The sequence below is a fragment of the Chlorella variabilis genome (genome assembly GCF_000147415.1).
Source record: "Chlorella variabilis unplaced genomic scaffold CHLNCscaffold_8, whole genome shotgun sequence".
Taxonomy (NCBI): Eukaryota; Viridiplantae; Chlorophyta; class Trebouxiophyceae; order Chlorellales; family Chlorellaceae; genus Chlorella; species Chlorella variabilis.
Window position 1 is genome coordinate 749,411 of NW_005435080.1, and position 13,910 is coordinate 763,320.

Here is a 13,910-nt window from a genome sequence, read left to right on the forward strand (position 1 = left end):
TCCCCAGCCAGTTCTTTGCCTCTGGTCAACAGCGCTCGACTGCCACCCCTGTCCAATGCTCATCCCATGCTGTGCGCCACGCCTTCAGCCACGGCGCTGGAGAGCCTGGGCCTGCGCCGCGTGAGGTTCCTGCCCAGCACCGGCGGCGACGGCGGCGGCGGCGGCGGCGAGGACGACGGCGAGGATGCCCCCGCTCCTGCCGCCCCCCAGGCCCCCCCCACGCTGTCTGCCGCCTCGGCCCTCACCAGGCTCACCTCGCTGACCGCCTGCTACGTCTACGACGGCAGCAAGCCGTATGGCAGCCTGGCGCCGGACTGCCTGGCGGTGCTGCCTCGCCTGCGCCAGCTGGACCTCGCCCCCGCCCGCCCCGACGTGCTGTCGCTGTTTGGCGGGCAGCTGAGCGCGCTGAGCCTGCGCGTGGGCGCCGCCGCCCCGCCGCTGGCAGACCTGACTCGCCTCACCAGTCTGCACAGCCTGGCCGTTGCCGGCACCTCCCACCGAGCCACAGAGGAGCTGGAGAGCCTGCGCTGGGCCGGCATCCCGCGCCTCCTGCTGATGTAGACCAGCCTCAATGGATCCCGCACAGCACCTTGGCTCCTGTTGCTCCTGCGCCGCTCCAAGTTCTGAACATTCCTCAGCCGCTTTCCCTTCTGCGCCTTGAACCCAGTTTCCAAGCCATGCTTGCATTGTTGTGAAGCCAGGTGTTCAAAAAGCATCCCCCACTAGCCCTTCAGGGAGGGCCCTGCACAACCTTTGCGTCGCCCAAAGTACCGCTGCCGCCAGGCGGGACACCGCCCCCCTGGCACCTCCAAACTCTCGCGCCTGTTCAAGTTCCTGGGCATGCCGTTGACCTCCTGTCGACTTGCTTTGCTTGCCGAGCCGCATCAGCGCCGCGATTGCGAGGTGACCTCTTGCACCAGGCCATCGACCTCTGGTTCGCGCCTCAGCACTCGGCGGGCGCTTCAATCGGATTGACAGGAGACCGACAAGCGCCCCAGGAGGCAAGTCCGCCACACCACCGCCCTGCGGCTGCCATCAGGGCTGTCCGTGCCCTCCCTGCGCCGCTTTGCCCTGTGGTCAGCCACCCGAACAGCTGTGCCCACGTCCAATGACGCGAAACCGCGAGCAGGGCCCCTCCCGCCCCCTGCTGCCGCTTCCGCCCGCCCCCCGGCCCGCATCACCTGCCGACCCGCTCCCCCTCGCAGCATGGTGCGCTTCCACTGGCCCGTGGAGGGCGGCCACTCGGCCTGGGTGCCCTCGGGCGGCATGAAGGTGGATGAGGCGGCGGGGGTGCGCCACATCACTCTGGACATGGAGGTGCGGCAGGGAGCAGAGTGGCGCCTGTTTAGCCTCCTTGCTGGCTGTTTAGCCCCCCTCTTGGGCAGCTCACGGAGTCCCCCCCTGCCGCGTCCGCTGTCCCTCCTCTCGGCACTGCTGTCACAGGGTCCGTCCAACCCACCCCAATCCCGCCCTGGCCCCCTGACCTGCCCTCAACCCTGCTGCTGCTGCTCCTGCCGCGCCTTCCGCCCCCCGGAGTGCAGCTGGCGGGCCAGAACGAGACGGTGATGAGCCTGCTGACGGTGCCCGGGGACTACCTGGATGCGACCAAGGTCAGCCCGCTGGGCATCGTGCTGGGCCACGGTTCGGACGCCGAGGGCAGCTGGCGGGGGCCGCTGCTGGAGCGGCTGGCCGGCGCGCTGGCGGCGCAGGGCCACGTCGTCATGCGCTACTACTGCCCGCTCAAGGAGCAGCGGCGGCACCGCATCTTCGAGAAGGCCTTTGACGTGGCCGCCACCTCGCCCTACGCCCGCCCCGTCGCCAAGTGGGCGTTTGTGGGGTTCGACAATGGGGCCCGCATCGCGGCGGGAGGTGGGTCGGAGGGAAGCCAACAAGAGCACACCCTGTGTGTCTGTGCGCGCTGTGTGTGTGCTCGAGTGTGTGTCTGTGTGTGACAACAAGCGCCAGCGGCATTGCTGCTGCGCATGCTGCCCCCCACGCCCGCCCTGCTGCCGCTGTCGCTGCCGCTGCCGCTGCGCCTGGCTGGCCGCAGCGCGGGCCCGAGCTTGCTCCGTGCGCTGCCGCCGTGTGAGCCGCTCTTACCATCTGGCCCTGCTTCTGCGCCGACCGTCTTGCCCTGCCTCTGCTGCCTTCCGGGTGCAGTGGGCAGCAAGGTGGGGGCGCGCGGCACGGGGCTGCTGGCCGGCTTTGCCCTGCTGTCCTACCCGCTGCTCGACCCGGCCCCGCCGCCGCCCAAGCAGAAGCTGGGGGCCGTCCCGCCGGCAGATTCGGGTGAGGCGGCTGGGGGCTGCGCGGTGCATGGTTGTGGGAGCTGAGGCTGGGGGCTGGGGACTGGGGCTGGGGCTGGGGCTGGGGCTGGGGCGCACCTGGCTCTAGCGGCTGCTTTCGCGCGCGCCTCCCTGCTGTCGCGGCTGGCAGCCTGCTGACCTCCCCGGGCGTGCCCCGGGCCGCCGCTCCCCCGCCTCCCTTGCCCGCAGTGGGCCCGCTGACCAAGCTCAACGAGCTGCGCCTGCCCGCGCTGTTTGTGTGCGGCGAGTTTGACCGGCTGTGCCCCGGGGCGCGCCTCAAGGAGACGCTGGCAGAGGTGCTTCCAGACGTGGATGTGCGGGTGGTGGTGCTGGAGGTGAGATGAGGCTGGGGCAGGCAAGGAGAGGGCGGGGTGGATGGAAGATGAGGAGAAGGGAGGGGCCGACGGCCGCGGCTGCTGCCGCCAGCCTACGGCATGCGGCGCATGCAGGCAGAGCATGCCAAGTTCTGCACAGCTGTGGGCGCGTGCCCCGCGGGCGCCCCACCTGACATTCCATCCCCGCCGCCTGCCTGCCTGCTGCCGCGCGTGCAGGGCCTGAGCGGCCGCTTCTGCGTGCCCGGCACCAAGGATCTCGCGGAGGAGGTGGCCCAGCAGGTGGTGGGCCATGTGCGGACCTTTGTGGCGGCGCTCAGCCAGGCAGGCGGCATGGCGGCCTGCCCGCTGCCCAAGGCCGCCGAGCTGGAGCCATCTGTGCGGCCGCTGCCGGATGTGCCAGAGTCGCCCAAGCGGGAGGCCTCCCCCGAGGTGGAGGAGGAGCCCGAGCCGCCGCCGCCGGCCAGGAGGGCTTCTGCGGCGGCGGGGCACGGCGGGCGCGCCGCGGCCGCGCGCGGGCCCGCGGCCGCGCCGCCGCACCCGGGCATGCGGCAGCAGATACCACCGGGCATGGTGGCGGTGGTGGGGCCGCACGGGCAGCCCATGCTGGTGCCGGCGGCCATGGCTGGCAACCCCGCCGCGCAGCAGCAGCTGCTCTTCCTGCAGCAGCAGATGATGGCTGCGCACATGCAGCAGCAGCAGCAGAAGCAGCAGCAGCAGCAGCAGCACGCGAGCGGCATGCCCACGCCGCAGCAGCAGATGCAGATGCAGATGGCGATCCTGCAGGCGCAGATGGCGGCGGCCGCCGCGCGGCCGGCGGCGGCGGCGGCCCAGCAGCCGCAGCAGGCGGCGCCTGTGCAGCAGCAGCAGCAGCAGCAGGCGGCCCCTATGGCAGTGGACCCTCAGTGAGAGGCTGCCGTGAGGGAGCAGAGTTGATCCGCGGTCGAGGGCCAACCATCAGGCCCTGGTGCCCACACAGTGTGCATGCCGCCGTCCTATACCCCCCTCGTTATCTCTCTCCCTTATACAGATACACCTGTAACACGCAGCCTCCGACCCTCCAGGCTTCCCTCTCTTGACAGCTGGCCTGGGAGAGCGGTGGGCAGGCGACTGTGTGGTTACATTGCTTGTTCCCTGGCAGCGTGCTGCCTGCACGGGACTCCGAAGCACAGTATGCTTCTTTCCAATGGCGGCAGGCGCAGCCGCGCGGCTGCCGGCCGGGCGCGACACACAGCCCGCGCCGGCGCCGCCTGCGGCCGCACGCTGCCGCCGACGCCCGCGCCGCGGCCGGCACGCCAGCCACCGCCGTGGCTGGCGCGCCGCGTCGGGCGCCGAGGCACTCCTCCTGAGCCGACGCTGCTGCTGCCGCCTACTCCTTGTCCGGCTTGACCATGGAGGTACCGCGGATGCGACCTGCGGTACAGGGCGGTACACATCGCCGCCAGCACGTTGGCGGAAGGGCCGCGGCGCTGCCACGCCAGGCAGCCGCCAGCCGGCCGCTGCGAGAGGCGCCGGCAGCCAGCAGGAGCCTTCAGCGGCTGCCTCCACACCACACACGCACGCGGCAGCCATGCCCCGCTCTCTGCCAACACACGCACCAGCACACGCCAGCCCACTGCACGCCCCTCACCTGTCCTGCGGGCGGCGATGAGGCCGACCTTCTGGCCGGGCGGCGCGTCGCGGCGCACCGTGGAGGCGTGACCGATGTGCTGGTGGTTACCGCCGCCGTGGGGATGCTCCACAGGGTTCATGGCCACACCACGCACCTGCAGGAGGGGGGTGCAGGCAGGCAGGGAGGGGCGGAGGCGCCGCACGTGGGTGGAGGGGACAGGCAGCGGAGTGGCAGGCAGGGAGGCGGCGCGCGGCGCGGCGCGGCCGCGCGGAGCTCCGCCGGCCGGGCAGGCGAAGGCGAGGGCCCCAGCCAGCCTCCAGCCGCAAATCCCCAGCCGCCTGCAAGACGTCGGCCGTCCCGAGCCTCCAGCCGGCCCCCATGCCGCCAGCCACGCCACGCCACGCCGTGGCCAGCCCCGGCCCCAGCACAGGCCCCAGCGCCAGCCCCAGCTCCCAGCTCCCAGCACAATGCCCAGGGCCGCACCTTGGGCCAGCTGTTGCGCTTCACGCGGAACTTGTGGTAGCTGCGCCCCGCCTTCAGCATCGGCTTCTCCGTGCGCCCGCCGCCAGACACCTGGCCCACCGTCGCGCGGCACTCGCTGCTCACCACCTGCAGGGGGCAGGGCGGGGCAGGGGGCAGGGCAGGGCAAGGGGTCAGGGGCGGCTCTACGGTTTGGTGGGGAGGCAGCGGGGGCAGCGGGGTGGTAGCAGGGGCAGCGCGGCGCTGGTGCGGGGTTCGACAGGCGGCCGGGCCGGGCCTGGCGCGAGCTGCAGGCCGGCGCTGGCATCAGGCGGCGGCTGCCGTGCCGTGCCAGGCTGCTCTCATCCCAACCAGCTCCCGTGTGGAGGGCTGGCCCCATGTGCTGCCGGCACCGCTGTAGCCAGGCTCTGCCACGCCTGCCCCAAGCCGCCTGCCACGCTGCTCCTGCCGCGTCCCGCCTCCGGGCTGCCTGGTCGTCGCCGCCCCAGCTCCACTCCCGGCGCCGCACTCCCCAGCCCCCAGCAGGCCAGCAGCCACGGCTGCGGCGCCAAACATGCGCAGCAGCCAAACAGCAGCACCGCGCCAGTGGCAGCAGCGCACCCCCGCCCCTCTCCCTCTCCCAACCATGCCAGCCACCGCTGCCGCCAACGCTACCGCCGCCGCCGCCGCCGCGCCAGCCACCCAATCAGCCATGCCCTTCGCCCCACCCCTTGACCCCACACACCACCCACCTTCTTGGAGCCCGAGGGCAGCTTGATGCGGGTGATGCCAGCGTCGGGGTTGTGCGCCACCACGATGGCATAGTCGCCGGAGCAGCGCGCAAGGCTGCCGCGGTCGCCCGCCTTCTCCTCCACGTTGCAGATGATGGTACCCTCGGGCATGTCGCCCACCTGGACGGATGCGCAGGCAGACGGCAGGGGCGTCGGGCAGGCAAGAGGCGCGGCTGCGACGCAGGGGCCGGCCCCGCAGGCACGCGCGTCCTCCCCGCCTCCCGCAGCTCTGTGCCCGCCTGCCCCGGCGCAGCCCCGGCGCACACAGCAGCAGGAGGCTCACCGGCTTGACGTTGCCGATGTTGAGGGTGGCCTTCTTGCCGCAGTAGATGTACTGCCCGCTGTACACGCCCTCCGCCGCGATGAACAGCTGCTTGTCGGTGGCGTACCGCACGGTGTGGCGGAAGTGTACCTGCGCGGCGCGGAGGCAGGGGGCGGGGCAGGCAGGCGGGCTCAGCAAACAAGGCGCCAGGCGCTGCACGACGCAGCCGACAGGTGGCTGGCCGGTGTGGGGCCTGGCTGGCAGGGTGGGCTGCGCGGCTGCGGCCGCAGTGGGTCGAGCCCTCGGCTGGACGCGACGCGGCCCGCCACCCGCTGCTGCCAGCGCCGTGCTGCCGTTCAGGGCAGCGCCCCGCTGCACTGCCGGCTGGGCCTGCCCGCCGCTGGCTCTCGCGCCCCGCAGCATCCGCTCCATACTATGTGCACCACGCCGCCCTGCCTCGTCGCTCCATCAATGTGCACCCCTCTGCCGCCGCACCACCTCCCCTGGCGGCACCGGCACCCTCAGGCGGCTGCATGGCTGGCACGCACCCGCGCCAGGGGAGCGCCGCGGCCGGGGTCGTGCAGGACCTCGGTCACCACGCCCTTGATGTAGCCATTGCGCTCCGCGGCGTCGAGCTTGCGGATCTTGGCCGCGCCCTTGCGGTGGGTGTTGTGGCTCCTGAACACGGACCCAGCACCCTTACGCTGGCCACGAATGACGCGACCCATCTTTGGCCTGCAGGGCAGCGGCAGGGGGCGGCGGCGGGCTGCGCTTGATGGCCTGCAGGCCGGTGGGGAAGGCAGCCTGGGGGCCGCCGCCGCCGCGCTGTCGGCTGCGTGGAGGGCGGCAGGCTGCCTGCCTGCCCCCCAAGATGCGCCCCGGCCGGCGCGGCCATGCCGCCGTGCTGGCTTGCAGGTCCTGGGGCCGCCCAGCCGCTGGGGAGCGCGCTGCAGGCTGAGGAGTCCATGCCACTGGTGGCCGGCATCGCGGCTGCCTCCCCAGCGCCGCAAGGGCTGTTCACTGAGTCCAGGTACACCCGCTGATGCTGCCCGCGCCCCGGCTGGCGCTGTCACCGAGCCCATGACCCTGCTGCCGCCTGCATGCCCCGCGATGAGCGCTGCGGCGCTGTTCAAGTGGTCTCACCTGTCCTATCGACCCAAGGCCACTGGGAAAGGAACGAGGCCGGCTCGGCCCGGGCCCAAGAGCGGGCCCCGCCAGGGTCGCACAGTTGGGCGCATGGGCCATTGGACAGTGGATGGGCATGAACCGCACCCCGTGAGGGGGCCGACAGTTGCAGTGATCAAATCGTCCCATTTGAAGTGCCCAGAGGCTCTGTGGGCGACGACATGTGGGCAGACAGGAGAACTCGGCAGCCTCTTCAGCATTGCAGCGCTATCCCATGTGCTGTCAGGAATCACGGGGTGGCCATCGCAACACCAAGCCGCCCGAAAGGTCGTCATTTGGGAGGTGCGGTACAGTTTCCCAGGACAGCCGAATTCCAATTCACCGATGCAGCAGCAGGCCCACCCGCAGGGCGATAGCATCCATCGCAGGCCTCCAACAACCGAAACAGGACCCCCAATGACTGGCGACAGGCCGCAACAGGCCGCAGCTTTTGGAGACCCACCGAGCGTCCGCCAGCAGCCGCTCATTACCATCCACGAGAACGACAACCCCAACCCAGACTCGCTGGCCGCCGGACATCGCCGCAAGCGGCGCGGTGGCGGCGGCGACGACCCGCTGCCGCCCTCTGCGGCGCGACCGCGGCAGCAGTCACGGGCAGGCAGTGCAGCAGCAGCACTAGCAGCAGGAGCAGCGGAACACGGAGATGATAGGCCAGCCAAACGGCAACGCACGGCCAAGGCAGTGGCCCAGGCTGCGCTGGCACTTGCCGAACAGATGGAGGCAGCGGAGGATGAGGAGACTGGGGAGGAAGCAGCAGCGCCACCAGCACCACCAGCGGCTGCCAGGCCGCGTCAGCGGCGGCAGCGCGTGCTCGTGGACGTGCATGGTGGCGTCGGCATGAGTGCAGCGGGCAGGCAGCAGCTAGAGCCTGAGGAGGTGGAGAATGAGTATGAGCGGCAGGCAAGCAGTTTGCTCTTGGGTCCAGCTTGTGATGTTTATTGCAAGCAGCAGCATTTGCCGTCTGTGTGTCTCAGTGTGCCTGAAACCAGTTGAGCCATCGCCTGCACCTGCTGCTGCAGCCCACACCTCGGCTTGTCCCTGCCTGCCTCCTCATTGCCTACCCCGCAGCGGCTGGAGCGCATCCGCCGGAACGAGCAGATGCTGCGGCAGCTGGGCGTGCAGGAGGCGGCCGGCGGCCTGGCAGCCGCGGCTGCGGCAGAGCAGCATGCAGCGCAGCCCACAGCCCGCAGCCGGGGCCCGCCGCGGCCTCGGGAGCGGCGGCCCGCCCTCCCCGCCGCAGTGCTGCCGGCACGCAAGTCAGCGCGGCAGCGGGGCGACCGGCCTTTAACGCAGGAAGAGGCGGTGGCGGCGGCTGCGACCGAGCTGGGGGCAGCTGCAGTGCCAGACCTATCCCAGGCAACAGACAAGGAGCTAGGTGGGGGTGGGCTGCGTGACTGGCTGCTAGCCAGGCAGACGTTCTGCTGGCCCAGCAGGCTATGCTCTGCGGGCTTGCCTGGATCTCCTCCCCACCCCGCCCGCCTGCCCCGTTGCTGCCTGCCTGCAGAGCATGGCGCGCTGCTGGATCTGGAGCAGTACTTCAAACTTATCGGGCAGGACATCAGCGAGGCAGTGCACACAGGTGGGTGCCGCCGCAGCCGCCAGTGCAGCATCAACTGCCAGTGCATGAGCCTACATCTCCCGCTTCTGGGTGTGCACACTGCCTGCTGCCTCCTGCCGCCTCTGCAGACGGCCGGTTCCACGGCTGGGTGAACCCCGTGGTGTGCGAGCGGTACGGTATTGCGGGGGGCGCAGATACCGCGTGGGAGGCGGGCGGCGGCGGCCAGTTCAGCTTCAAAATCGACAAGAAGGGTGGGTGGGCGGGCTGGCGCCTGAACACCTTGATCCCCTGGGCCAGGACTGCCAGATTGGAGGGAAGTTGCCCAAAGGGCCAGCCTGGCCTGCCGGCTTCCAGCCCTCCGTCTGTCGCCGTGCTCCTTGCCCCACCCCACCCAGCGCACAGACAATGCACACGTTGCACTGCCCTGCAGCCATCCCTTCCAGTCTCAAGGGGCGTGGCTGGAGAGACGCGCGCGCCTTCTCCCACACCCAGCTTCAGAAGAACCCAAACTCATACTTCTATCGCCATGTGGCGCCACACGAGCAGCAGGCACGCCATGAGGAGGCAGCCAATGGTCAGGCCGATACGGGAGATGGCAGTCAGGCTGGGGAAGGGCAGGTCCGGCAGCTGCCCCCAGCGATTCGACGCAACGGCGCTGCTGAAGGCTGCCCATGCATGCGGCTGTGCTTGGGTGCAGGCGCAGGGGGAGTGGACCGAGGAGGAGCACCGGCTGTTTGTGGACACGGCGCGGGCGCACGGCGTGGGAGACAAGTGGGGCCTCTTCGCCTCCTACCTGCCGCAGCGCGTGGGCTACCAGTGCAGCGCCTACTACAGGTGAACGCTGCTGCTCGCCAAAGCCTGGGCCCGCGATGTGGGCTGCTGCTTCTGGCCGCACTGGATGGCGCTGTGACCGCCTGCCTGCTGCTCAAGGGGCGTCATCAGTGCCACCGCGGCCGCCGTTCCGCGCCCTGTGCAGGGATGTCATCATCCCGCAGGGGCTGGTCATCGACAAGCGCTTCCGGATGAGCCGCAACGGCAAGGCGGTGTATGTTGGCTGAGCCTGGGTGGGGCCCAAGGCTGCCAGTCTGGTCGGGGATGGCAAGCAGGACACAGCTGCCTCCCTGCAGCTTGTATATACCAGAGCGGCGGTGTTTGATTTTACAGCAATGCAGAGGGGGGACACCCTTTAAAAAAGCATTACAAGGGCGGGAGCGGAACAGGAAGGTGTTGGGTCAGGCAGCCAATGGTACAGGATCGAGGGGGATACTGCGGTGAGGTAGCTTTGGAAAATGTAGACTCGTTCATGCATTCAAGCACGACTGAAACATGCGAATGTGTGGTCCGTGCAGCACAGGAACCTGCAAGTTGGCTTCTCGCGGCGGCCCAGCGGCTGGCGGGGGCGCCCTGCGGACCCGTTAGTGTCACGACTGTGGGGCTGCCGCCATGGGCTGGCCAGCCTAGGGTGCTGCTCACAGCGGCTCCACGCCGGTGCCCAGCCAAGAGTACAGCAGCGCCTGCGGGCAGGTGACCAGGAGGGAGCAGGCATCAGCAGCAGGCTGGCGCAGGAGGGAGCAGGCTGGCGCGGCGCACGTTCTCGCCCACACCAACACATGCGCGCAGGAGGGAGCAGGCTGGCGCAGCGCACGTTCTCACCCACACCAGCATGCGTCTCCCCACACAACCGCAGACCGCCACCACCCACCCACACCTTCGCCTCCATGTACCACTTCTTGGGCGTGCTCATGTGGGCCCACTCGTCGTCGCTCACAGACCCCTCCCGCATCTCTGCCTGCGCCGGCCAGGCATGGCAGGACAGCAGCAGTTTGGGGCTGCGCCTTGGCGGGTGGCTACCGCTCGCACGGAGCGTCCCCTGCGCAGGGCCCTGCTTCCAGCGCACCTTCTCCTGCTCCACCTCCAAAATCTCCCGCTGCACCGCCTCGTACTTGTCCACGCCCGCCGAGCCCGGGTGCACGCCCTGCAGGGCGGGCAGCGGACGCGGGAGGGCTCAGCAGGTCGGCGCCGGCACGAGTGCAGGCGAGTGCAGGCGACGCCGAAGCATAGGCAGGATGAGATGCCGTGCGCTGAAGGAGTTGCATGCTGCAGTGCTTCAACCCCAGGCGAGCAGCCACCAGCGGACAACTCACGTGCTCGCTGCGCTCCTGCTGTGCCGCCAGGTGCGCCGCCTGTTGTGCCGCCGCCGCCTCCATGCCAGCGACGGTGGGCTTCACCGCCCCACCCCGCTGGCCCCTGCAGGCACCTCCCAAGGACATCCAGCGCTCTGTCAGCGCCATCCAAGCTGGAAAACGTTGGGGTTTGAAGAGGATCAACGATCCGGAACTCCACCTCTCGGAACCCACTCACCAGCCCACCGGGTCGTGGATTCCACTCGCTCCCACGTTGCCGCTCCCCTCTGTGCGGCTGCGCACGGCAACGCGAGGGCGAGGGGCAGCGGGGCGCCGGCTGGGAGCGGAGTGCGCCGTAAGGAGGCAGGTAGTGGAGGCGTGTGTGCTGATCATGGTGTCGATACTTGTATCAAGCTGCTTAGAGATAAACAGCCAGCCGAATAGACCACGCCGGGAGATCGCGCGTTCTCGGCCAGCTCACCCGCTCCGAAAATTGCAATAAGCATAGAGGCCTCGGCGCGAATATTGTCTATAATTCTGACATCACAGGCACTGGAGGGAGTGCAGTAACGCTTGTAGCCTTTCGGACAACTCGGTCAGGGTAGCGAAAGGTCTGCTGGGTGGTCTTGTGAGGCTGTCCATCGCCTTTTGCAATCTACCTTGGTTCTCGACGATTGCCGCGGGCAGGCTGCGATTGGCTTAGCACTCCACTCCGCAGGCCCCATTTAGTGGCTGCCAAGAGGCTGCGAGAGCGACGCTGGGGAGCCTGCCGTGGTAGGTAAGCCTGGGCGGGCGAAAGGGTATGCTGGCGAGCCACCGCCGCTGCCGCCGCCGCCGCCGCCCACCTGGCTGCGTGGCAGGGAAGGCAGCTGCGTGGAGAAGCCCATGCCAAGGCCCTGCAGTGCCACCGAGCCCGGCTGCTGGCCGCCATGCCACGCACGCGCCGCGCCCGGCCCGACCCTGCCGGGCTGTGCACGCAGGCGGGTGGCGGCAGCATCAGCATGGGGGCGGGGCGCAAGACGTTCAGCTATGACTGCGACACACGCAATGAGACCAACTACCGCTTCGAGCAGCAGCAGAAGAACCTGGGCACGCAGCTGGGGGGCGTCATCTTCAGTGAGCGCCGCCGCCGCCGCCGCCGCTGCTGCCGCTGGCTTGAGGCCCCGCCCGCCTGCCCGCCGGCCAGCCTGCAGAGCAAGGAATGCAACGCGTGGCTTGTGTCCCCTCGGCTGAGGGTGATCCCCCTTGTTTTGCCCGACTTGTCGCTACTGCCTGCACCAGGCCCGACCTCGCCGCTGCGCCGCCTGCTGCCCCGCAGTGTGCAACAGCAGGACGTACCGAACCTGCATGGACAACATGATGTTTGGCCTGCCCTCCCCCCACTGGTGCTACGTGCAATATGTTCGGGCCGGGTGAGGCAGGCATGCGCGGTTTTGTACTGATCTGCAGTGCACTGTGGCGCGATTCATTTACCTGTAAATCGGCACGCTAAGCGTGCCTGCCTCCCTGCCCGGCGGTACCACACTGCAGGATGCCGCTGTTCCTGTTCAACTTTGAGACCAAGGAGCTGCACGGAATCTTCAAGGCAGCCAGCGACGGCGACTGGGAGATCGACCCGTACGGTGGGCAGCAGTATGATTTACCCTATTCTTTGCCTGTTTTTAGTCTTTCTTTTATAAAGGGCAGGTTACAAAATTGATCTAATGGATCCCGCCGACGCACGCTGCTGCACCGCCAAGCTGATGCGCCCGCCACCTGGCCTTGCCCGCCGCCGCGTGTCTGCTGCGTGCTTGCTCCAATACGCCACGCCGCGGCCTTTGGCTGCCTGCTGCCCAGGCCAGCCTGCACGTGTGCGGCGCCGCCCACCTGCCAGCTCCCCGCGCCAACCCCCAACCCCGCCCGTGCACCCCGCCCGCCAACCCCCTCCCCGCCCACGCGCGCGCGCAGGCTGGACGGACGGCAGCCGTCGCACGCCCTACCCCTGCCAGGTGTCTGTGGAGGTGTACCTGGCCTGCCCGCCTGTGCCTGCCGACCAGCTGCGGGGCGTCATCGCCGAGAACTACCAGGGCAACACAGACAAGTTCCAGGTGGGGGTGTGTGTGCAGCTGGTGGGTGGGCAGCTGGGGTGAGCTGCTGTGTGCAGCTGGTGTGTGCAGCTGGTGTAGCTGGTGTGTGCAGCTGGTGTGTGTGATGGTGGTGGCAACAGTGGTGGTGGCGGTGGTGGTGGTGGTGGTGGTGGTGGTGGTGGTGGTGGTGGTGGTGGTGGGGTGCTTGCGCCTGCGCCCTTGCCCAGCAGGGCCTCGGCTGGGCTGCCTCTGCCGGGCTGTGCTTTCTTCTGGCCGCCTCTGCCAAGTCGTGCACCGCTGGCAGCCGGGGGCTGCTCCGCCGAGCCTGCCACGCGCTCGCCGCGCCACCCGCCCTGCAGCAAGAGCTGAGCAAGAAGCAGGCGGCGGAGCTGTGCGCCCTGTTCCGGCGCAAGCGGGAGGGCGCCGGCGGCGCCGCGGCCGCGGCGGCGCTCGACGGCTGGCCCGGCCTGGTCGCCGGCGGCGGCCAGGCGGCCGCCGCGGCGGCGCCCGCCCAGTTTGTGCCCAGCGCCGCGCCTGCCGCGGCCGCATGGGCGGGCCAGCGCGGCGCGTACGCCGCCAACGGGGGCCGCTCCCACGGCCCAGAGGCGAGGGAGGCAGAGCCTGCGGGGCCGCCAGACCAGGGAGGCAAGACGTTTGCCCAGCTGCAGGCAGAGGAGGAGCGCAAGGCGAAGAAGGCAGCCAAGAAGCAGCAGCAGCAGCAGCAGCAGCAGGCGGCATCCAGCCGGCCGGCCTCTGCCGCCGGCGGCATGCCGGTGCCCTCGGCGGCCCTGCAGCAGCTCCCCATGTCAGCGCTCTCCCAGGTCGGCGCCGCGGGCGGGGCGGCCACCTCGGCCGCCGCGGCGGCCGCCGCCAACCGCACGGAGCAGCAGCAGGCGGCGGGCGTCCGCCGCGGCGGCGCGCCGGCGGGCGCAGGCACCGCAGGCGCAGCAGGCGGCGGCGGCGGCCGGCAGCCGGCCCGCGGCCGCGGCGCCTGCCGCGGCGGCTGGAGCGTCCTCTGCCGGCGGCAGGCCTGGTGTGGACCTTTTGGGCGATGAGCTGTCTGGCCTCAAGGCCACGCTGGCGCCTCTCATCCGGAACATGCTGGACCTCAAGGCGCGCACACTTTCTTTTTAAACGCATGCCGCCCGCTCGGCCCGCACCGCCGCGCCCAGCTGCCGCTGGCCTGCTAGCCCGCCGGCCGTGCTGCCAAGCGCCT

The 13,910-nt window shown here is 70.1% G+C and overlaps 4 protein-coding genes across 4 annotated transcripts; 3 read left to right on the forward strand and 1 right to left on the reverse strand.

The window, feature by feature from the left end:
• Positions 1-1,206: 1,206 nt before the first annotated feature.
• CHLNCDRAFT_144879 (hypothetical protein) lies at positions 1,207-3,547 on the forward strand (the record flags this gene model as incomplete). The annotated part of the gene is made up of 5 exons (XM_005848209.1): positions 1,207-1,317; positions 1,542-1,869; positions 2,161-2,289; positions 2,496-2,641; positions 2,858-3,547. The coding sequence occupies 5 exons, from the start codon at positions 1,207-1,209 to the stop codon at positions 3,545-3,547; spliced, it is 1,404 nt and encodes a 467-aa protein (XP_005848271.1).
• Positions 3,548-3,743: 196 nt separating this feature from the next.
• CHLNCDRAFT_35106 (hypothetical protein) lies at positions 3,744-6,931 on the reverse strand. Its single transcript, XM_005848413.1, has 8 exons — positions 6,906-6,931; positions 6,311-6,497; positions 5,784-5,912; positions 5,462-5,620; positions 4,734-4,859; positions 4,269-4,404; positions 3,899-4,051; positions 3,744-3,852 (listed from the first exon to the last, which is right to left on the reverse strand). The coding sequence occupies exons 2-7, from the start codon at positions 6,488-6,490 to the stop codon at positions 4,008-4,010; spliced, it is 774 nt and encodes a 257-aa protein (XP_005848475.1). The 5' UTR covers positions 6,491-6,497; positions 6,906-6,931; the 3' UTR covers positions 3,744-3,852; positions 3,899-4,007.
• A 412-nt stretch (positions 6,932-7,343) lies between these two features.
• Positions 7,344-9,563, forward strand: CHLNCDRAFT_144881 (hypothetical protein; the record flags this gene model as incomplete). The annotated part of the gene is made up of 7 exons (XM_005848210.1): positions 7,344-7,823; positions 8,016-8,322; positions 8,452-8,526; positions 8,634-8,756; positions 8,936-9,033; positions 9,203-9,339; positions 9,482-9,563. The coding sequence occupies 7 exons, from the start codon at positions 7,344-7,346 to the stop codon at positions 9,561-9,563; spliced, it is 1,302 nt and encodes a 433-aa protein (XP_005848272.1).
• Positions 9,564-11,629: 2,066 nt separating this feature from the next.
• On the forward strand, positions 11,630-13,828 carry CHLNCDRAFT_144883 (hypothetical protein; the record flags this gene model as incomplete). Its single annotated transcript, XM_005848211.1, has 7 exons — positions 11,630-11,744; positions 11,947-12,040; positions 12,159-12,250; positions 12,576-12,715; positions 12,807-12,890; positions 13,054-13,596; positions 13,628-13,828. 7 exons carry the CDS (start codon positions 11,630-11,632, stop codon positions 13,826-13,828), a joined length of 1,269 nt encoding a protein of 422 aa, XP_005848273.1.
• Positions 13,829-13,910: the final 82 nt, after the last annotated feature.

Bases quoted from the DNA above. Each gene is read 5' to 3' on its own strand.
- CHLNCDRAFT_35106 (XM_005848413.1), bottom strand. From the start codon at position 6,490: ATGGGTCGCGTCATTCGTGGCCAGCGTAAGGGTGCTGGGTCCGTGTTC. The intron at 5,913-6,310 runs GTGCGTGCCAGC...CGCGCCGCGCAG, and splicing joins GCGGCGCTCCCCTGGCGCGG to GTACACTTCCGCCACACCGT. The intron at 4,860-5,461 runs GTGGGTGGTGTG...TGCCCCCTGCAG, and splicing joins TGCCCTCGGGCTCCAAGAAG to GTGGTGAGCAGCGAGTGCCG.